Raw genomic sequence first — 24,359 nt, 5'->3', positions numbered from 1 at the left:
ATAAAATCCAATTTTTGTTATACGTCACAGTCCAATCCAGAAATGATTCATTGTTGTTGCTTAGAATAAGAGAAGATGACATTTCAAAACGATGATTTTTTTTTTAATTTCCAGCCAGCTCATGAGGCATCCACTTACTGAGCTTTTTCACGCTTCCAATTTCATTCAAATGCTGAATGACTGTAGAATGGTCGACATTGAGTTCTTTAGCAACTTCTCCTGTAGTTGTAAGAAGATCAGCTTTAATGATTGCTCACAATTGGTTGTTGTCAACTTCTGAAGGGCAGCTACTGTGCTCCACATCTTCTAGGCTCTTGTCTCCGTTGCAAAACTTCTTGCACCACCACTGCACTATAAATTTGCTAGCAGTTCTTGGGACAAATGCATGGTTGATGATGAGAGTTGTCTGCCCTCTTTAGACCCATTTTGAACTCAATTAAGAAAATTGGTTGAATTTGCTTTTTGTCTAACATCATTTCCGTAGTCTAAATAGAAAATAAACAGCAGGTAATAAGTAACCAGCAAAAAAGCATAAAACAAGAAATGTGCATTAAAATGATTATAACATAACCACACTTATTTAAGAATGTATTCCACTATCACATGGCAAATTTCAACAGTGCAAAAACTGAAATTATGTTTTCATCTACCTAATAGTAAAAGTGTTTCAAACTCAGGTCTGTCTGTCTTCAAATTGATTCTAAAATAATGACTACCAAACCTGATTGAACCTACTGCAGGAACTCCTACAGATCTAAAGAATCAGAATTTCAGAAAGTACAACAGAAATAACATTTGTTTTTAAATAATCCATCAATTAATTTTAATGTGTGATTAGAGAAATATTAGATAAAAATTTATATAAAATGACAGGAAAATCCAGTGTTTGGATAAAAGGCTAAACGACTGAAAGAATGACGTTTTATGGTTTGGAAAGAGCATTTGAATTCACATCCCTGTTCTGTTCTTAAGGAAGTAACAGAGAGCATAAAGGGAGGCCTGGGTTCCAGAACTGTGTCTTTATGAACTAACTAGCAATGCAGACAGAGGCAAAAAGGTTGGCCTGTATGACATGTAAGGCCTCATGAAAGAGCTAAGCTCTAAGATTATAAAAATAATTAAGAATTAGGTGTTGTGTAAGCTTTATTTGGTTTGATTAAAAATATTTCCTTGGAGAAAAAGAGTCAATAAAATTGACCTTAACGAATACAAAGTTACATAATTTTTGACAAACATAAAATACCAGAGCAGAATATAAAAAAAATCTTTTGTAAACCTCTATGCTAATTTTTATTTTTATTTTTTTCCTTGAAATGACTAATTGTTGACTCACCAAGAGGTAACTAGGGAAATGACTAATTATTAGAGATTACAAGTAAAAAAAAAAATTACTAGTAATACTACTCTGACCTTTTCAGATCCCTTTGAACACCAGTTTTGCATTGATATTTACATGTAGAATGTCATTTTATATTTCCCTAAAGTTGCTGAGAAAATTCCCAGCTGAGAGAAAAATATTCATTTGAAAGTTAATTTACCAGAAAAGGTAGTTTGCAAGTCCTCTCTAGAGTCAACTATTTCAACAGAATTTTGTTACAGTTAAATAGCTCTGTCAAAAACTTGGATGAAGATGAGGAAAACGTGAATGTAAAATTTTCAGCTAAGGCAAAATTGGAAGGAAAAAGTAAAAATAGAGCATTCACATCCAATATAATATAATGGGCTAACATTAATAAATTCTTACATTTATGTACCTGCTCTCTCACACTTCTGTTCCCCTACCCCAATTTTTTTTCATTGCAGGATAAAGGGGTTCTTGATAGCAATTCATGTGTGAAAATTGTAAACAGAAGATGAGTCATTATGCAACATAGTTCCTCACAATATAACAGTCTTGGAATCAGCAGAACTTGTCCTTAGTGAGAGAGAGCATAATCTTAACTACTGAATTCTGGTAAATTGGAAAAGGTCACTGAGATGATCGTTGTTGTTCAGTCGCAAAGTGATGTCCGACTCTTTGCAACCCCATGGACAGCAGCACACCAGGCATCGCTGTCCCTGACTGTCTTCAGAGTTTGCTCAAATTTGAGCAGATTTGCTCCATTGAGTTGGTGATGCCATACAACCATCTCATCCTCTGTCATCCCCTTCTCCTCCTGCCTTCACTCTTTCCCAGCTTCAGGGTCTTTTCCAGTGAGTCAGCTCTTCTCATCAGGTGGCCAAAGTATTGGAGCTTCAGCTTCAGCATCAGTCCTTCCAATGGATATTCAGGGTCAATTTCCTTTAGAACTGACTCGTTTGATTTCCTTGCTGTCCAAGGGATTCTCAAGAGTTTTCTCCAACACTACAGTTTGAAAGAATCAATTCTTCAGTGCTCAGCCTTCTTTATGGTCCAACTTTCACATTTGTACATGACTACTGGCAAAACCATAGCTTTGACTAGATGGACTTTTGATGGCAAAGTGATGTTTCTGCTTTTTAATAATACACTGTCTAGGTTGGTCATAACTTTTCTTCCAAGGAGCAAGCATCTTTTAATTTTGCAGTTGCAGCACCATCCACAGTGATTTTTGGAGCCCTAGAAAATAAAATCTGCCCCTGTTTCCATCTATTTGCCATGAAGTGATGGGACTAAATACCATGATCTTAGTTTCTTGAATGTTGAGTTTTAACCCAGCTTTTTCACTCTCCTCTTTCACCTTTATCAAGAGTTTAGTTCATCTTTGCTTTCTGCCATTAAGGTGGTTTCATCTGCATATCTGAGGTTGTTTGATATTTCTCCTGGCAATCTTGATTCCAGCTTGTGATTCATTCAGCCCAGCATTTTGCATGATGTACTCTGCATATAAGTTGAATAAGCAGAGTGAGGATATACAGCATAATGTACTCCTTTCCCAATGTTGAACCAGTCTGTAGTTCCATGTCTGATTTTAACTCTTGCTTCTTAACCTGCATACAGATTTCTCAGGAGACAGGTAAGGTAGTCTGGTATTCCCATCTCTTTAAGAATTTTCCACAGTTTGTTGTGATCCACACAGTCAAAAGCTTTAGCATAATCAATGAAGTAGAAAGTAGATTTTGGGGGGAATTCCATTGCTTTCTCTATGATCCAACAGATTTTGGCAATTTGATCTCTGGTTCTGCCTTTTCTAAATCCAGCTTGTACACCTGGAAATTCTCAGTTCACATATTGCTGAAGCCTAGCTTGAAGGATTTTGAACATTACCCTGAACATTACATAGCATGTGAAATGAGCACAATTGTCTTATAGTTTGAACATTCTTTGGCATCCCTTTCTTTGGAATTGGAATGAAAACTAAACTTTTCCAGTCCTATGGCCACTGCTGAGTTTTCCAAATTTGGTGTCATATTGAGTGCAGAACTTTAACAGCATCATCTTTTGGGATTTGAAATAGCTCAATTAGAATTCTGTCACCTCAACTAACTTTGTTCGTAGTAATGCTTCCTAAGGCCCACTTGACTTCACACTTTAGGATGTCTGGCTCTAGGTGAGTAACCATGTTTATCTGGGTCATTAATACCTTTTTTGTATAGTTCTTCTGTGTATTCTTGCCATCTCTTCTTAATCTTAACTGCTTCTATTCAGTCCTTGCTATTTCTGTCCTTTATTGTGTCCATGTTTGCTTGAAATTGTCCCTTGGTATCTCCAGTTTTCTTGAAGAGATCTGTGGTCTTTCCCATCTATTGTTTTCCTCTATCTCTCTGCATTGTTCTCTTAAGAAGCCTTTCTTCTCTCTCCTTGCCATTCTCTGGAACTCTGCATTAAGCTGGGTATAGCTTTCCCTTTCTCCTTTGCCTTTCCCTTCTCTTCTTTTCTCAGATATTCCTTCATAAGGCCTCCTCAAACAACTATATGTTCCTGCATTTCCTTTTCCTTGGGGATCGTTTTGGTCATTGCCTCCTGTACAATATTACAATCCATAGTTCTTCAGGAACTCTGTCTATCAGATCTTCCCCATTAAATGTTTGTCACTTTTACTGTATAATCATAAAGGATTCGATTTAGACCATGCCTGAATGGTCTAGTGTTTTTCACTACTTTCTTCATGCGGGAGTCTTAAAATTTTAGCAAGAATTTTAGAGGCCTAAAGAATTGTGTTTAACCCAAAGAAAACAAGAGTGAGCTAGAAAATCATCCTACTTTTCTTTTCCATTTTTTGGCAGTGCCATGTGTCATGTATGATCTTAGTTCCCCAACCAGGAGTCGAACCCACACCTCTGCATTGGAAGCACAGAGTCTTAACCACTGGACTGCCAGGGAGGTCCTGAAGCCATCCTAGTTTTAGCTTCAGTTTTTTAATGTCTATTTTAGAATATTTTTATCCAGAGTGGCCTTGTGGGTAAAAGTTATAAAGACACATATTTCATGTAAGTGTAAGAACACAAAATAGAAGTGTTTGATGGTAGAACTGTTTGCTCTCTCTGGACATAGTCAACAAAGGGTGTGTATTGCCTTTCGTTAGGACTCTCATGAGAGATAAGACACTGGGTTGATGGTGGCATGTGGATTAGACCATTTTAGTTCTCCGATTTTAGATGTATATGTTTTAGGAAATTATTTAGCAAAATAAACTTAGCAAAATAAATAAACTTAGCAAAATAAATAAACTATTTAGTTGAAACTGAATCCTTTCTATATGTGAGGTTCATATATAATTACCATAAAATGTATTTCTTGTCTCAAACAAAATTTCACTTTTGTGATGATTAACTACACAAAGTACTGCCATTGCCCAAATTATGTTCTTCCAATTAGTTATGCACACTTCATTCAGAGTTATCATTGCCAAATTCTAATGTCTACTTACCACCTCCCTGCTCATGACATAATGCTCTGCACTGATTTTTAGGATAAACACACACATTCTTAATATGACCTACAAAGTTCATCAAGGTCTAGCCCTACCTGCTTCTCCAGTTTTATGTTATACCATTCTCCATTTCCAGTCCAACCGTATTGGCCTACTGTTAATTTCTCATGTATACAATGTGCTCCCATTTTCCGCACATCAGTTTTCATGCTGGGTTTTTTTTTTGTGTGTGTGTGTAAATGTTCTTCTCATTCCTAAATGACTTCTGCTCACCATTCAGATCTCAGTTCACTTTTCATTTAGTCCAGAAAGCCTACCTGATCTTCCTATTTAGATCACATTCCCTGTTATATATGTGCTCATATTCTGTAGTTCTCATTCACTGCATTGATCTCATCTCTGGGCTCTACTCTCATGATCTTGTCTAAACCTAGTTACCTACCAAAGGCTCCACCTTCAAATACCATCATGATAGGGTTTTAATGTATATATTTGGGGGACACAAACATTTAGTCCATAGGAAGGACGAAACTATGTATTATACATATTCATCTAAAATACATTTCTAGTTTTAAAATTTTACACATGGAATTTTCAGTTACATTTGAGACTTGCCTGCAATGCAGGAGTTCGATCCCTGGGTTAGGAATTTCCTCTGGAGAAGGGAATGGCTACCTATTCCAGTACTTTTGCCTGGAGAATTCCATGGACAGAGGAGCTTGGTGGACTATAGTCGATGGGGTTGCAAAGAGTCAGACACAACTGAGCAATGAACACTTTCACACTTTTTGAGATCTTCACAGGTAAGAGTAGAACCATGAAAGTTATGGTGCCATCTAGTGATAACTAACCTGAATGAAATTCGAAAACTAGAGTAGCAGGTTAAGCTCTCCAGGAATGGTAGAACATGTCATCCACATAGAATGGGCTAGACACATAACTTAGGAAGACATTTCTTTTTAGTGAATTTGAAGTAGCTGATTCTTACAAAGATCATGAATTAATAATGACTAAATAAAACAAATCTTAGCTGTATAATATTACCCATGTAGTAAGTGGATTAGTTGGTTTCCTATGATTGTGCCACTTAACTGAAATCTGTCTCCGTTTCCTTACTGTCTTGACTGCTTCTGAATGAGAGAGTTTTGTACTCCGATAACCTGATAAAAAGGAATTTTCATCTTGGTTTAAAGAACTAACCATATTCAGGAACAAACATATATGAGGAAATGAGTCCTTGGTAAAATTTCCAGTTAGATTTTGCAGCATCATAAGGAAGAAGTGGAATGCTAAAATAAGCTTCATTTATCCCAAGTAGACACTTAAAGCCAGTTTGAATTAAATTACTGTGATTTAATGTAAACACAGCAATAAAACACTTCCAGATATTCAATAAATGGTTAGAAAATACAAAATATATAAGAATTTTCTTTAAAGCACTGAACCACAAAGAAAATTTAAATAATTTATGTGTATTTCTTAAGTCTTGAACATACATGATAGATTTTAGCAGATATATTTAAGCAAGTTATTGTCTTAGTACATTAGAACTGCAGATAAAATTATCGTTAAAATCCCTCAAGCTAAAATTTTCTTATATGCGCATCCAGATTAAAAAGAGATAACAATTATTCTATTTCTCTGGAGGCCTAAACAACAAAAACTTATCCCTCTGAAATGATCATTTTGCTCGCAGATGTGAGAAAATTATATTTAACAATTTTTTTTTAGATAGTCCAGAGAGGATTGTTTCTCTTTGTCCATTTACTGGTATACTCATTGAACTGTATCCCTGAGGTGTTCAAACTCATGGTGGAGAAATAGCCTAACTGAAAAGATTAATTACTTTTCATATAACTCAATGAAAATTATGGCTTTCCTGACCTGGCTTCTTACCCTGTCTCCCCTTCAGGAATAATATTTCATGTGCTGACAATAAACACCATGTAACAGAGTTGCTGCTTTGCCAGGAGTTAAGTTGGGAATTTCAGGGTCATGAGCAATTTTAAGCTAAGTAAAGCATTTGACTTACACCTATTTCTTAGTTGATACCCTTAATGTAAAGTAGTTTTGTGTTTATTCCAAGGCAAGTGCACAACTATGACCCCATCTCTAGTTTTCATGTAACACACCGTTCGCATGAAGAATGTAGGTAGTATCAGACAACATCGGCTGTCAATATAGCAGGAATTTGATTTAAAATTAGTTGCCGAAAAGTATTGGATCATACCAGAGGGGTGTGAATCTTTGAAAAATATGTTGTATAGTGTATTTATGATCAGCTTTGTATGAAGCACAGTTGATCTGGGATCTCTCTTGGTTCTGGGTTAGAGAAGACCTTTTTTAAAAAAAAAATATAGTATTTGCTTATTTTGTTCGTTGAGTTGCAATGTTAATTTTTTCTGTACAGCAAAGTGATTCAGTTATGCATATATGCTATACATATATGTGTATTCTTTTTCATATTCCTTTCCATTAGTGTTTATCACAGGATATCAAATATAGTTCACTGTGCTATATAGTAGGACTTTGTTGTTTATCCATTCTGTATATAATACTTTGCATCCACTAACCCCAAACTCCCAATCCATTCCTCCTGCACTCCCCTCTGCATTGGCAACCATAAGTCTTTTCTCTATCTGCAAGCCTGTTTCTGTTTCATAGATAAGTTCATTTGTGTCATATTTTAGATTCCACGTATAAGTGATGTCATATGGTATTTGTCTTTCTCTTTCTGACTTCACTTAGTGTGATAATCTCTGGGTCCGTCCAGTCCAGGTTGATACAAATGGCATTATTACATTTTTATGGCTGAGTAGTATTCCGTTGTATATGGAATACTATCTTTTTTATGTGGTATCAGGGAAGCATCAGGGAAGAACTTTAGAGGAGGAGTGCTTAAGAGGAAGCCTGAAAGATGAATAGTGTCAGTAAGGTGAAGAGCTTAAAGGCAGGTCCTAGTGTGGAAGGGAGTTATGTGGAGGCTCAGAGTGCTCTAGAGAGTACACAATTGAAAAAGCCTTTGTTTGAAATTCTTTTTATCAGTGAACAAAGGATTCAACTCTGTACCTGTGTGGATGCACAGAATATTCTGAAACTTTAGGGCTCTTACCACGCAGAACATTATAGAAGGAGTGGAATAAGAAATTGACCTTGTCCTGAAATGATGTAATCAGGTGATGAGAACACTAGTAGAAATGAGAGGAGGCTACGTTTTTTGGCAGTGCAGAAGAGAGAGAGACCAGGCTGTCTTTTGGTAAGAGAGAAGGTGGAGGGTTATTCAAGACCCGTGAAGGAGCTGGCGTTTTCCATGATTCTGCAGGGTGAGGTCGGCAGCATGTTTGTAGTCTACTTGTGTCCTTGACTGTGTTTTGACTCTTGCCTTATTTGTTCAGCTAGGATTGTGTCTAAGCAGAGCCTCTGCATCTGTTCTTAACCTCAACTGCAGCCTTATCCTCTTACCCATGTGCCGCACGCTCCTGGCTTATCTTCGAGGATCGCAGAAGGTAAGAAAAAAGAAGTTCTAGTCAATGATTACAGCGTAGCAATCAAGTGTAAAAGTATCACATTAGTCCTACTTAATTTTCATGGTCTGAATTTCTGCTGGAGTGATTTCTTCAAAGATGATCCTGATGTAGTAAAGACCTCATCATCTGTCAAGGTGATCACTGAACTATTCTACAATAGTAAGTTAGGGCAGTGGATAGTAGAACAAGTATGAGATACTGTGCTAACATATATAGAATTCACATATATACTTGTGGATCCTCGTATGATTTGGGGGGTATTGAGAACAAAGAACTTGAAGCATAGAGAGTTTAATTAACTTGACCCAGACCTTAGAACTAGTGAATGGTAGAGCTGAGATCAGCCCCAGTTCTGAACTCTTTTCACTAAACTATTCCTCACTGAAGCCTTGTAGTTTCATTTAATTAAATTCAGGTGAGCACACTGGAGCCCCATGCTGTGCTTAGTCACTCAATCATGTCCGACTCTTTGTGACCCCAGGGACTGTAGCCAGCCAGGCTCCTCTGTCCATGGGATTCTCCAGGCAAGAGTACTGGTATGGGTTGCCGTGTCCTCCTCCAGGGGATCTTCCTAACCCAGGGATCAAACCCAGGTGTCCCGCATTGCAGGCAGATTCTTTACTGTCTGAGCCAGCAGGGAAGACCAAGGGCCCCGTGGACTTGGATTAATACACAGGATGACTGCTGGCGTTGGCAGTTTCTTAAAACACGTTCCTGTTTTGAACTGTGTCAGTGACTTGAAATAGAGTTTTTGGATATGATGTGATGTCGTGTATGATATTTGAATGTGAAAGAAAGGATTTGAGAAAAGAGAAAAGCTCTTTGAAAGTTAAAAATCCAACTGAAATTGTTCTCTGTCTTGTCTTGTCCGTGTGTGTGTGTTTGTGCACGTGTGTCTTTATTGCTTTCTTCACTAAGATAGTTAGGCACTACTGCATCGATACTGATATTTTGAAAGAAGTGGTTAACATGAGGTCATTTTGATGTTCTGTGAAGTTCATGTAAGTGGATTTACTGCAGTTAAAGTTCTCAATCTTTTCATGAAATTATATTTAGAAACTCTTTACTCTTAATGCAGTAATTTGTAGAAATAACACTTTCTGTAGGTTGCCAGCTATTGTGAAATGCTAGGTTTAGATCCCTGTGGCTAGCCATTGGCTTGGTATGAAGAAAAAGATAAATGGCAGGAAATGGAAAGTGCCCACCTAAGTCTCTCAGCGTTTAATAAGACTTAGAGAATTGTTCCCCAGTGTGAAACATAGTATTCAAAGATGCTTGACGTTTTATTTTTGTACAAGATCAAGCAGGCGGTTAAACCTGTAGATGAAATTGTTTTATTTTAAAATAATCTTAGTTTTTGACCACAAAAGGAAATCACACATATTGTAAAATGAAAACACTGCAGAAATATGCAGAGTTATCAGTGAAGGGTCCCCCTAATGTTGCTCTGCCCGCACAACCACAGTTTGAGAAAAATGCCTGCAAGTTTGTTAACATATACAATGCCATTAATTTTAAACAATATAGGATCATAGTGTAGTTCATGTGTTGTAACATTTTTACCTAACAATATATCTTGCGTGTCTTTCCATATCAATACTAAGCCTCTTCACATTCTCTCTAATGATTTGAGTGTTCCACTGACTAGAGACATTGTACTTCATCTTATCAAGGTTTTAATTGATAGACCTCTGCCCTATTTCCAAAGCTTTGCGCATGTAACTGATTTGCTGCATCACTTTTATCATATTAAGTCTTTTTTTTTAAATCTAGGTTCCAAGCCGGAGAACCAGAAGATTGTTGGATAAAAGCAGAACATTCCACATAACCTGTGGTGTGACTATCTGTATTTTCTCAGGTGAGGAAAAACAGAAGATGTTAAGTATTATGTTAGAACATTTTATGGATGGCATTTTTATTGTTTATGGTTTTCTGATTATGTAGCTTAGTTTTCTCTTCTACGTGTGTAAAGAAATTTATCTAGTGGTGTTACAGAAAATGGGTACGTCACGTATATAATATATACTTGCATATAAATATGTGTGTGTGTATTCAAAGTTTGGTCCTTAAGCTGGTAATGATTGTTTTTCTAAAAGGAAATAATTTCATTTAGAAAGATTGGAAGAAGGTGATTAAAGGTTTTCAACCTCTTAAAAGAAATGACATGATAGAAGTTTAAATTCTTGAAAATTAAAATGTGAAATGCGCATTCCTAGAATATGATTCCTTCAAAATTATATTTGTTAAATGTTTCTTTGATATTACTACTTGGGCAGAAGAACAAATGTCAAAATTGTGGAAGTTTATTCTGCTCAATTCCAAGTTAAAATGTAAAGTGAGAATCTTTGATTTTTAAGAGTCATTTTAAAATAAATGTTTATCTTGAGCAAAGGTTTGAAACAGAAAGTTATAAACATTTTTAAGTGCGTGCATGCTGTCACTTCAGTCATATCTGATTCTTTGTGAAACTAGACTGTCGCTTGCCAGGCCCCACTGTCCATGGGATTCTCCAGGCCAGACTACAAGAGTAGGTTGCCATTTCCTCCTCCAGGGTATCTTCCAGATCCAAAGATCAAACCTGTCTCCTGCATTAGCAGGCAGGCTTTTCACCGTAGTGCCACCTGGGAAGCACATGGACTCTGTCAATGGATTGCGTAGGTCTATCCGAAGCTGCTCATCTGCCCTACTGTGTGACATAATCTCTCTGATCTTCAGTTGTTAACCGTAAAATGGATTGCCAGCAGCACCTACCTCATGGTTTTAAGAAGAAAATGAAAACAGGCGTGTGAAGTTCTTAGGACAGAATTAATTATTATAATTTACAACCTCATGAGTAGATTATCTCAGTGCTATTGTGTTTGTTTGCTTAGTCACTCAGTCATATCCAAGTCTTTATGACCCCATGAGCTGTAGCCCTCCAGGCTCCTCTGTCCATGGGATTTCCCAGGCAAGAATACTGGAGTGGGTTGCCATTTGTGGTAAGGGTTAGGGTTGGATTAAAGCTAGAGAGTGAAAGGTCAAAAATGGAGGATGATCAGAAAACATTGGCACATTCTTAACTTGATTTTTTCTAAGCAGTAGCTGTGTCCAAATATTCCATCAATTGGAGAACAACCTAGAGACTGAGATAGTGTAGAGTGTTGCCATGACTGAGCTTGTGATTCAGAGGGTTTGCAGTCTGCCGCTCACTAGGGGTCTGACCATAGGTAAGCCACCTTTCTTTTCTTCTTGATTTAAAGATTTATTTATTTTTGACTTCACTGGATCTTCACTGCTGTGGGCTTTCTCTGTTTGTAGCAGGCCTCAGTAGCTGTGGCACATGTGGGATCTTCCAGGACTAGGGATTAAACCTATGTCCCCTGCATTGGCAGGTGGATTCTTAACCACTGGACCACCAGCAAAGCCCCTTAGCTTACCCTTAGTTTTCTTATCTGTAAAATAGGGATGTATTATCTGTAAAACAGGATTAAATGAGAAAATCCACACAAAGCCCATCACTTTCTCTCTGCTGCCTAAAATCAAAAGCTGCAAATTCTTTCAACCTCAGAAACTTTTTAGGGTCTTCCCAGCTGGCTCAGTGATAAAATATGCCTGCCAATGCAGGAGACACAGATTCGACCCCTGGGTTGGGAAGATCCCCTGGAGGAGGAAATGGCAACCTACTCCAATATTCTTGCCTGGAGAATCCCATTGACCGAGGAGCCTGGTGGGCTACAGTCTATGGGGTGACAGAGAGTCAGATATGACTGAATGACTGAGCACACACACAGAAAACCTCTTAAGGAAGGTGAATGTTATCTCTTAAGGATATCTCTCATACAGCTCTTACCTAGGGCACTTTTTTCGGGAGAATTAAAAAGAATGGTATTTCCTCTTAGGATGCCTTTGAACTTTTGAGACATAAAATATGTAGTGAACATGTAAGCCTTTTGTGTATAATAGAGGGATTTTTTTTTCCTATAGATTTTAGAAATGCTGAAGCTGTAGGACATAGTTTTGTTTCCATAATGTTTCATATCTGTGCCATAGTTGAGTATCACCTAGACAGCCTTTATTTCTTTGGAACCCTGTCTTTGCATGTTAGTTAACCCACTTTCAGTTTCCTGTCTATTTATTTGTAGGACCCTTTTCTTTCCTTTCATCTGGGCACTGAGAGCAGCTTATGAATCCTTTAAATAACCCCCTAGATTATTTAGCATTCTATCCCTTCTCTTTTACTTTCAACTGTCTTTGGGAGTAATTCAGAACTCTTGGCCCATCTACATACATCTCATATGCTAGGTTGGATTGGTTGTAGAATTTTCACTTTCCAGGCTATGTCTTTTTTTGAATCACAACAGTCCTTAAAGTATAAATTGTGATGTTTTCCTAAGCAATTTTGGTTCATTTATCTTATTAAGTCTCTTATTTCTGTCATCACCATTTTACAGAAGAGTAAACTGAGGCATTAGCAGGCAAGTGATGTGGGTAAGAAAAGAGGTTTTCTAACTAATTAAATGTTGCTCTTTCCAGTACATTGTAATGTGCCGTTAATTTTAACCTTATTTCATTTACAAGGAAAGCTTGAGAAGGGAGGAGGCTATTACAGTGTTGTGCAAAAAGTCATTTGCTTCTTTCTTCTCTAACCTCATAATAATTTTTTTTTTCTGACCATGCCTAAAGGAATTTCTCTTCACTCTCTAGTAATGTCCTAACTCTTTGGTGTAAGCTCTGAGTCAGTTGACTACTCATTAGCGCACCATTGTAGGCAGGTTATTAAATGATGATTATTATCTTCCTGAGTTTTTGTCCCATGAAGTTGTTAACAACACTTTTGCTATTGGATTTAAACACTATGTCTTGAATCTGTGGACTGTGAAAAATGTTGACTAGTTAAAAGCCTTTTCATTGGCTTTTATGTTAGGTTGAGTGTCAGTGAAGTATACAAAATATATAACAGGTTTGGTGCTATAGGAGAGGCAAAAGATTGGGAAATATATAATACAGCAGTTCCCCCTTATCCATGGGAAATACTTTTCAAGACTTCCAGTGAATGCTTGAAATCAATGATTATATATCCTGTATATACTGTTTTTTCCTATATAAACACACCTGCAATAAAGTTTAGTTTATAAATTAGGCACAGTTAAAGATTAGCAATAATTACTAATGTTACAATTGTAACAATATGCTATAAGAAAAACTAAATGAATGTGATCCTCTTCTCTTTCAAGGTACCTTGTTGTACCAGTTAAATGCCTCTTCCATCTTAACTGAACATGCGCTGCGGCTGGTCACTTCTGCAGTTTGGGGTGTAACGGCAGAGTGAGCACAAAATCCTTTTTCCTCTCCCGTTTCCAGGATAGACAATTCCCTCTTGCTGTGGATCTCAGCACCGTCAACATAGGGAGCTTCTTTTCCTCATTAAGTCAGAAACGTTCACCTTTTCACTTAAAGAAACGTTCACCTTTTCACCTTTACAGCTTCCTATGGCATATCTGAATTGCTGGCATCACTGCTCTTGTCGTTTGGGGCCATTATTAAATAAAACAAGGGCGACTTGATCACAAATACTATAGTATCTCAGACTGTGCATCTGATAACCAAGCCCGTTACTCAGTGGCCAATGGGTAGGCTGTGCTGGACTAAGGGATGACTCGTGTCCCAAGTGGGATGGAGCGGGACAGCCAGAGATTTCATCACACTCAGGACAGCATGCAATTTAAAACTTATAAGCTGTTTATTTCTGGAATTTTCCACTGAATGTTTTCAGACCACAGGTAACTAAAGCTGCAGATAGTGGAACAATGAGTAAGGGAGGGGGGATGGTGACTGTATTCAGGAGATGCTTAAGTGAATAAATAAATTCCTGTATTATTATACACATATGTGTGCGTATGTGTGTCAGTGTGTGTTGGTGTATTTCTAACTCTTGACTTATTAGGGTTATTTTATTTCAGCTTTTGAAAATTCTGTTTCTTTACATTATTTCTCATGCTAAAACTGTGTATAAGTAAGATTCTTTGTGCTTTTAAGACTTCCCTTTTAACTGAACATTTTATTGCTTACATGGTTGTCAAAGTGTGACCCTGTGTTTGTGTAAGGAGAGGAACCAACTCCCCTTTATTGAGTGTGTCTGAAAACCCCACTGACTGGTGTGATTCTGTAGGTGTGCACGTGGCCGCCCACCTGGTTAATGCCCTCAACTTCTCAGTGAACTACCGTGAGGATTTTGTCGAACTGAATGCAGCAAGATACCGAGAGGAGGTGGGTGGCCTCTGTCTTCTCATTTTCCTTTCACTTGTCGTGAGATGACTAATGAGGGTCTGTGATTTTCGCAGAAAATTTGTACCTTGCTGCTCCTTTTGAGTGCTTTTAAAATGCACTTGTCAAGTTGAGTTTTATTCCTTTTCAACAGAAAATATACGTAATTACTATTTCACAGTCTCTCCTGCTGAACCTGAAAGTTCGGAGAGTGTCTACTTACTGTGTTCTGCGGTGTTCACATGGTTGCCACTCAGGCAGCCTTCTGCCTCCCAACAGTTTTGTCTAATTCCCATCACTCAGTGGAGGCTATTGGCAGTGCTAACACACGATAAAAATCCTTCAGGAACTCATACTCTGCTTGAGGAGGAAAAGGGCAGAATAGAAAGTTGACTGATGATCCTAGACCATTAGTTGATTTGACTTAAAAATATTATTGAATTTTAATGCTTTACTTTGTTTTATTTTGTTTTGTAATCCTTATAATAGGTGACCTTGGGCTGAATTCTATAGGGGGCAATATCTAACTTAGGGTTGCTCTTCTCCATGTGAAGCTGCTCATAAAGTGAAATTATATGTGCAGGGAGCCGAGGTGGACCAAGAAACAGAACGTGCACAGCCCTAGTTAGGTCTCTGTTGCTTGACACTCTCACGGTGACTTCGGGCTGCCTTTGGCAGCCAAGACTGCATCAACACCAAAATGTCCAGGGTCCCATGTGATCAGAGCCCCGCCCTGTTCTGCTCAGTTTGGTAGTGACTTAATAGATTGTTCTCCTCACTCCATCTTCCCCTTACATATCACCAGAGTTCTCTAGATTCATACCGCTGATCATGTGCTTGACCTCCCTCCTAAGACAAATCAAAGGTCAAAGTAATGACAAACAAACAGACATAAATCATTAAACCAAAATAACAAGTAGCCCTAGATAAATCCCTTAACTATACTAGTATCTTTTAATATACCAGTGATTTTGTTGACCTGGGTTAAAGGCAGCCCCTAATATTTTTCACTGCTGAGCAATCTGTATGCAGGTCAATTTCACTCCTGAGAAATCTGTATGCAGATCAAGAAGGAATAGTTAGAATCAGGCATGGAAAAACAGACTGGTTCCAAATTGGGAAAGGAGTACATCAAGGCTGTATATTGTCACCTTGCTTATTTAACTTATATGCAGAGTACCTCATGTGAAATGCCAGATTGATCAAAGCACAAGCTGGAATCAAGATTGCTGGGAGAAATATCAATAACCTCAGATACACAGATGACACCACCTTTGTGGCAGAAAGCGAAGAGGAACTAAAGAGCATCTGGATGAAAGTGAAAGAGGAGTGTGAAAAAACTCCTCAGCATTCAAAAAATGAAGATCATGGTATCTGGCCCCATCACTTCATGGCAAATAGATGGGGAAGCAATGGAAACAGTGACAGACTTTATTTTCTTGAGCCCCAAAATCACTGCAGATGGTGACTGCAGCCATGAAATTAAAAGATGCTTGCTCCTTGGAAGAAAAGTTATGACAAATCTAGACAGCATATTCGAAAGTAAATGACATCACTTTACCGACAAAGGTCTATATAGTCAAAGCTATGGTTTTTCCAGTAGTCTTGTATGGATGTGAGAGTTGGACCATAAAGAAAGTTGAGCGCTGACGAACTGATGCTTTTGTACTGTGGTGTTAGAGAAGGCTCTTGAGAGTTCCTTGGACTGCAAGGAGATCCAACCAGTCCATCCTAAAGGAAATCAGTCCTGAATATTCATTGGAAGGACTGATGCTGAAGCTGAAGCTCCAATAACTTGGCCACCTGGTGCGAAGAACTTACTCATTGGAAAAGACCCTGATGCTGGGAAAGATTGAAGGAGGGAGGAGAAGGGGATGACAGAGGATGAGATGGTCGGATGGCATCACCAACTTGATGGACATGAGTTTGAGCAAACTCTGGGAGTTGGTGATGAACAGGAAGGCCTGGCATGCTGCAGACCCTGGGGTCGCAAAGAGTCAGACATGACTGAGCGACTGAACTAATGTTTTTAAAAAGTTCACCAGGTGATTGTAGAGTTATGTGCTGTGCTTAGTCACTCAGTCATGTCCAACTCTTTGCGACTCCATAGACTGTAGACCACCAAGCTCCTCTGTCCTTGGGGAGTCTCCAGGCAAGTATAGTGGAGTGGATTGCCACGCCCTCATTCAGGGGATCTTCCCAACTCAGGGGTTGAACACAGGTCTCCTGCCTTGCAGGAGTATATCCAGCATTAAGAACCATGGAGAAGTCCAGCTCCTTAGCATGCCAGTGGAAGCTCCGCATGTGATGATTTCATCCCAGAGAGATCCCCCTACCTCTCCCTATCTCCCATCACTTGCCCTGGTCATATGGGGTTACTTGTATCTTAATGAAAATTCTTTTTTAATCTTTTCCTTCTTTGCTTCTCTCTTCTGCTTTATAATTCATATGTCTTCAATAACTGTAATGATTTAATCATTTTATTTTAATATACTTTTTCTTAAGATGCCAGTATTCTAGTCATTTTAGGATTTCTAGGATTTTAGGATTAAATTTATTCCAGTTTAAGAGAGATAGAGGCTTAATGTAAAAATATTTTAGAACTCCCAAGTAAGTGCAAAGTGAAAGCTTCTTCTCCAAAAATAGCCACAGGTAATGATTTTGTTTTCTTCTTTTGAGTGGTATTTTATGATATATATTCTTTAGCAATAGCAATTTGTAAATATATCTATTGTGACTTACTGTATCAGAAAGTATACATATACCTCATCTTCTTCATACAAATATACCATAATTTATTTTTAGTCATTTTCTTATTCACGAATGTTGAGCTGATTCCAGGTTTTTGTCATAAACTGCATGCTAATAAATTTATTATTTTTTTTGTACAGTTCTGCTAGGCAGATTTATAGAAGTAATTTTGGTTTCAAAGGTACACACATTTTTAGTTTTGTTGGACAAATTACTTTCCAAAAAACCTTCACCAGTTGATACACTCTACCAATTTTATTGCAATGCTTATTTTTACACCTCACTTGTTTTTTAAAAAACACTGCTGATAAGATGGATGAAAAATAGTAATTCATTTTAATTTACATTTTCCTTTTTTTCCCCATCTTTCCTCCCTTCCTTTGCTTCTTCAGTCATGTCTTTCTCCCCTTCTTCTTTCTTTTAATAAATATTTTTGAGTGCCTGGTAGGTATCAGGCCATGTACTAGATTAAGATGAACAAATACACACACATTCACAGAGAGATAATACATATATGAACAGTTGTATTCTTCTGTGCCTTGTCTTTGGAAAGGATGCTTTTGTGTTCTTGCTGTGTGCTTACGCTCTTATTTTCTCCACATCCCCAGGGACCCCTTCATTCTTCAATTTGTGATGGGTGGCACATTCCTAATGCAATAGCTCATTTGGCCTCATCTTGTCATCTGTGAAACAGTCTCTTACTCTTATGCCCCGTCTTCATTCCCTAGCAGTTTTATTCATCTTCTGAGGTTTCCTAGCTAATTATTCATATTTCTGGTATTACCACTTTGTTCAGTCTATCTTGTGTTTTTCCTAGTTGTTTATGTATTAGGTTCCTCAGGATTATGGGCCTCCCTAGTAGTTCAGACGGAGAAGGAAATGGCAACCCACTCCAGTGTTCTTGCCTGGAGAATCCCAGGGACGGGGGAGCCTGGTGGGCTGCCCTCTATGGGGTCGCACAGAGTCGGACACGACTGACGTGACTTAGCAGCAGCAGCAGTAGTGGTTCCGATGGTCAAGAATCTGCCTGTAATGCAGGAGACCTGGATTCGATCCCTGGGTCAGGAAGATGCCCTGGAGAAGGGAATGACTACACACTCCAGTATTCTCGCCTGGAAAATTTCACGGACAGAGGAGCCTGGCGGGCTACAGTCCATGGGGTCACAGAGAGTCAGACACAACTGAGCAACTGACACTTTGATACTCTAGATTAGCCTTTAGTCCTGTTTTTAATGCTATGTTTCTAACTAGAAGCCATTGAACCTAAGCTGGATGAGGAGCTATTTTTGTGCAAATGGTCCTTATTCAGGGTCCCTGAAATTATTTAAATGGCTTCCTACTTTGTATATCTTGGTCTGGCCACAGATTCAATGGAGGCATGAGAAAAGTAATTCATAAATTGTACAGTATTAGGCCCCTTTGGATAAAAAATTAATCCACATTCTACTGAGCATTGATCTAAGATTTCCAGAAGAGAGAAGGGAGTTGATTTCAGTTCATTATACCATGGGGATGTAGTTTAAAGGAAATATTCCAGTAACAATATTAATGTATTTCTAATTAGAAGGAAGCTGTCTTCCTTATTTGAATATTATCACTACTTTTCACAGTAGCATTTGAAACATTTTAGTTCTCAGTATTCTCTGCATTGAATTTGCACAACATAACCCCCTCCATATATTTTATTACTTTTTTGATTCTCACTGTTTTGACACTTGCTAGGTGCAGTTGCCTGGAAAATCCCACGGACAGAGGAGCCTGGTAGGCTACAGTCCATGGGACTGCAAAGAGTCAGACATGACTGAGCGACTTCACAGGTGTAGTTGGCAGTTGTAGACAGAGCATATATTAATGTTTCCACATTATAGCTAAAAGTATTGAATCCCAGAATGATCAAAGGGTGGGCTTCAGGCCACTCCTGCTATCCTATAATTGACCATTAAGATGAAAGCTTGGACCTTCTAACTCCTCATCCAATATTCTTCCCTTTTCAAATGGATAAATTCCTTGGAATTGGATTTTGTATGTATGATAATCTCCTCTGGGCTTCTCTGGTGGCTCAGACAGTAAAGAATCTGCCTGTAAATTAGGATACATGAGTTCAATCCCTGGGTTGGGAAGATCCCTTGGAGAAGGGAATAGCAACCCACTCCAGTATTCTTGCCTGGAGAATTCCATGGACAGAGGAGCCTGGTCGGCTACAGTCCATGGGGTCGCAAAGAGTAGGAAATGACGGAGCAACTAACACCACCACCACCATAATCTCTAGCATTGTAAAAACATTATGAAACTTAATTGAATCTCTGTTATTTCCATTGGGAGGACAGTTTCCTACATGCCTAACACATGACTCTTATCGCTTACAGACTCCTTGCAGAATTTTATGTTCATCAGTGTTTTATTTTTCAGCCATTTTTTTTTCTTTTTTTTTCAGGATCCTAGAAAACTGCTCTTCACAACTGGTAAGTTGTTATCACTGCGACTTCTATACTGTGTTTATGCCAAAATACCACATGGGAACTGTTCATGTCAAACAACTGTTCAAGTATAAAGTTTCAATGAAACCAAAGGGCCAGGGTGAACCATCAGGGTTCAAAGGAATGAAGAGTAAAATTAAGCAAATGTATTTGCCTTTCATATATTCTTTCAATGGAAATTACATAAGACCATGGGCCTTATGGGCGCCTGCCATGTGCCCACTGTTATGACAAGTACTATTAGAGATAATACAGAGGGAATGAGTTTCTGTTTTTAAGTTTTGGAGAAAAAACACCAAGCACTCTGAGTATCAGTGTAGTTCTTAATATTTAGTAACTTAGTAGGACATTTTCTGATCTTAAAACTTATAAGGAAGAGGAGAAACAGTTGCTAAAATAAGTTATTTTTCTTGAAATGTGTCTCCTCTCTCATTTTTAATTTATTTTCCCTTCTTAAACATGTTATCCATAAAATCTCAGTCTAGACTATTTGTTAAAGTGCATTTGAACATCTCAGAATTTGGCCCTGATGTTAGTACAGTTCTAGTTATTTTTTCTCTGTCTCAATCTTACATTTATAATAATGAAAAGGAGACTGTATTTGGCGCTAAAAATCACCTGTTTCAGAGACATGATGATTGTGGATGGGAGCTGGTCTGTCATAAAGTCTTGGCTGTACTACCTCATTGAGGATCGGAATTGCATACAGGGCTGAGACATGGATCTGTCAAATGCATTGTTTCTTTTTTCATCAGTCTTATGAAGAGAAATAATAATTCAGGTGTTTTCCCTTTCATGCCACATCTACATATTTATAATATATATTTTCTGCCTATACATTATGATTTTTTTCCATTTGCAAAGTACATATTTCACAGTTTTCTCCTTAGGAACACCATTTAGTTTTGTTTACAACTTTGCTCATTGAAAACATGTTTTTATGAAAGCATTAAGAATTGGATGAGAACAGAAGGGAGGAAAAGCAGAAAAATAAAACCTTATGTATGAATCAATGTATTTTTTGGTTCATGTGGATCAATTTAAGAGAAATAAATAAGAACTTTGTTTTAATATTCTTTTACTGCATAGAATATAGATGAAACCTTAGAAATGATTTAAAAAGTTTAGTTTATAAAAATATAAAAAATCTCTTATATGACAAAGATATTACATTAAGAAACAGTAAAATTACTGCTTGTAAGTAGGTGATCTCTACCCCTAACATGAAATACCATCATCCTGTGTTCTTTCTTGGAAGTTCCTATGAGTGTATTGGGCCAAATAGAGGTAATTTTATACTTAAAAACACAAATTCCTGGTTTCACCCTAGAGGGAGACCAAGTTGGGACCTGGCAGTGTGTTTTATTAACCTTCCCAGTCCTGTTTTACCTTTACTGAGCATCTGATTATACTCCTAAGCATAACTTCTCACCACTACCTACCTTTTAACTCCTCTCTTACTCTCTTTTCTTCACCTGTTCAACTCTCACTCATCCTTTCAGTGTCAGTTGACATACCCCGTTATGCACAGATTTCTCCCTAATTTCACTTAGCAGAGCTGATCTCTTCTTGGCCTGGGCCCCTAAAGATACATGGTAAAATACTATGAATAATTGGTTTCCTTCCATATACTGTAGAACAATTTATTACCTACATATATGGTGTTTTCCACCTGAAATCAGTTTCTTCACAGTGGAACAGGGCCACCTGCAGAGCATGCAGAGAAAACATTTTGTGGAGTTTCTCTCAATACAAGCAACTTGAACTGCCCCAGATCAGCATGTCGGTATCACTTTGGTGGCCCAGTTCCATAAAATTTGATGAAAGAAATACTATACCTTTCATCAGGTGCCATCTATTTCCCAGGAACACTGACCCAATCCCCCTAAATATGATGCTAAAGCTCCTCTATGGTATTTTGACTCACTAAATACATGTTAGAAACATTCCAATTAAGAACCTATAGAATAAATTTAACAGATTGAATTATTCAAACATTTAAAAATGCATGCTACATATCTCCGAATTTGGTAGTACTTGTGTCATGAGAATAAAATGCTCAATATCCAATTTCAACTAGAAAAACCCTCATAAACAAGCACGGTTATGTCTCCAATTATCTTAGTAAAAATAGGATGATGGATACAAGATGGTATATTTCTGACTACATCTGGGTAGGGGTGAAAATGATCTTTCAGTTCATCTATAAATGGCAATGTAGTGCAGTCATTCATTTTACGGGCTACTAATTAACCTAATATGCATAGATCAAAAACAATAAGAGTAAACATAATAAGCATTTTTCCCCTAAGAAAACAAGTATAGATTTTGCTTTATAACTTGAAGACTGAGAGTTCATAGTGTACTTCATTTTGCTAAATGACTTTGCCCAATGAACTTAGACTAGCCCAATACTTTCTAATCTGTGCTTCCTGACTCTTGGGATATGTGTGGTAGTAGAGGCTAATTTATTGGGACTTGGCTGAGCTATTATCCAAGGCTAGGTTAGGATGCCCTTTGATGTACCTTGAAAATACTCAATGTCTGTCTCTCTCTCAGCGCTTAATACCTTATGTTGCAGTTGCCTGCTTATCGTGTCTCCCACACTGGACTGAGATTTCTTTTAGAGCACAAGTCATTTTTACTCTAGCACTTGACTATGCAATACAGATGCCCAGAAAGTAGTCCCTGAATGGATAAAAGTCATTTTCTTGGCCTTTTTTAAAAGGGAGCATAATTGCTTTATAATGTTGTGTTAGTTTCTGGAAAGGGTGTGGAGAAAAGGGAACCCTCTTGCACTGCTGGTGGGAATGTAAATCAGCCACTATGGTGGCTCAGATGGTCTGTCTGCAGTGAGGGAGACCTGGGTTCGATCCCTGGGTCAGGAAAATCCCCTGGAGGAGGGCTTGGCTACCCACTCCGGTATTCTTGCCTGGAGAATTCCATGAACAGAGGAGCCTGGTGGGCTGCAGTCCATGGGGTCTCAAAGAGTCAGAAACAACTGAGCGACTAACACTTTCATGGAGAACAGTGTGGAGGTTCCTTAAAAACTAAAACTAGAACTGTCATATGACCCAGGAACCCCGCTACTGGGCGTGGTGGTGGTGGTGTTGGCTTAGCTGCTAAGTCGTGTCCAACTCTGTGACCCCGTGGACTGTAGTCCGCCAGGCTCCTCTGTCCATGGGGATTCTCTAGGCAAGAATACTGGAGTGGTTTGCCAGTTCCTTCGCCAGGGGATCTTCCCCATCCAGGAATCGAACCTGGGTCTCATGCATTGTAGGCAGATTCTTTGCCAACTGAGCCATGAGGGAAGCCCACTAATAGGTATAGACCCTGAGTAAACCATAATTCAAAAAGACACTTGAGAGGAAGAATGTACTGCTGCTGATGCTGCTAAGTCACTTCAGTCGTGTCCGACCCTGTGCGACCCCATAGACAGCAGCCCACCAGGCTCCCCCGTCCCTGGGATTCTCAACACAAGAACACTGGAGTGGGTTACCATTTCCTTCTCCAATGTGTGAAAGTGAAAAGTGAAAGTGAAGTCGCTCAGTCGTGTCCAACACGTAGCGATCGGATGGACTGCAGCCTACCAGGCTCCTCCATCCATGGGATTTTCCAGGCAAGAGTACTGGAGTGGGGTGCCATTGCCTTCTCCAGGAAAAATGTACACATGTGGGTAATTCATGTTGATGTATGACAGAAATCAAACCAATTTTGTAAACCAGTCGATTAAAAATAAATAAATATTAAAAAAAGACATATGTAGCCCAGTGTTCATTGCAGCACTATTTATAATAGCCAGCACATGGAAGTAACCTAAATGTTACAGATGAATGGATAAAGAAGATGTAGTATATAATATATACAATGGAATATTACTCAGCCTTAAAAATGAATGAAATTGGGTCATTTGTAGAAAAGTCATTTGTTTTTACACCTTCTACTTGTTACATAGATATTCTCTGCAACATTCTAGATAATTTGTAGGCCAGTCTCTGTTTAATTCCAATGACAGAAAATCTTAGCTTTTTCTAGACTGAAGTATAGTTAATTTTCAATGTTGTGTTAGTTTCAAGTGTATAGGAAAGTGATTCAGTTATACATGCATATATATGTGTGTGTATATGTATATATGTGTGTTTGTGTATATGTATATATATATTTTTTCAGATTCTTTTCCATTATAGGTTATTACAAGATATTGAGTATAGTAACTTGTGCTATGCAATATATCTTTGCTGTTTACTTATTTTATATATAGTAATGTACATATATTAATCCCTAAATCCTAATTTATCTCCCCCACTCTCTCCTCTTTGGTTTTTAAGTTACCCATCCCACCATTTTTTGGAACCACTTTGTAATTTTTTTTCTTCTCGTTGCTAATTGTAAGTCAGTTTTTCTTCATTGCTATGAAGTCAATTACTTTATAAATTGCAAACCCTGGAATTTTTGTACTTCTGGGAGAGAGAAAGGAAAAATGAATTCTTTTGAAAAGAAAGATAACTTTATAAATCTGAAAGAATATT

General features: G+C 38.0%; 1 protein-coding gene across 3 annotated transcripts in view; it reads left to right on the top strand.

The window, feature by feature from the left end:
• Positions 1–24,359, top strand: part of NOX4 (NADPH oxidase 4) — a 177,753-nt gene that overhangs the window by 27,198 nt on the left and 126,196 nt on the right. For 2 of the 3 annotated variants that reach the window (XM_061120435.1, XM_061120427.1), the window contains exons 3-6: positions 8,228–8,338; positions 10,133–10,217; positions 14,508–14,605; positions 19,788–19,815. In XM_061120435.1, the coding sequence (XP_060976418.1) occupies positions 8,228–8,338; positions 10,133–10,217; positions 14,508–14,605; positions 19,788–19,815 (322 nt within the window). The remainder of the gene's footprint in view (positions 1–8,227; positions 8,339–10,132; positions 10,218–14,507; positions 14,606–19,787; positions 19,816–24,359) is intronic. The other variant, XM_061120442.1, reaches the window with a different exon arrangement.

Source organism: Dama dama, chromosome 2 (genome assembly GCF_033118175.1).
Source record: "Dama dama isolate Ldn47 chromosome 2, ASM3311817v1, whole genome shotgun sequence".
In the NCBI taxonomy this organism is placed as follows: domain Eukaryota; kingdom Metazoa; phylum Chordata; class Mammalia; order Artiodactyla; family Cervidae; genus Dama; species Dama dama.
The sequence above is the reverse complement of the archived record's forward strand: the minus strand, read 5'-3'. Positions and strand labels throughout refer to the sequence as shown.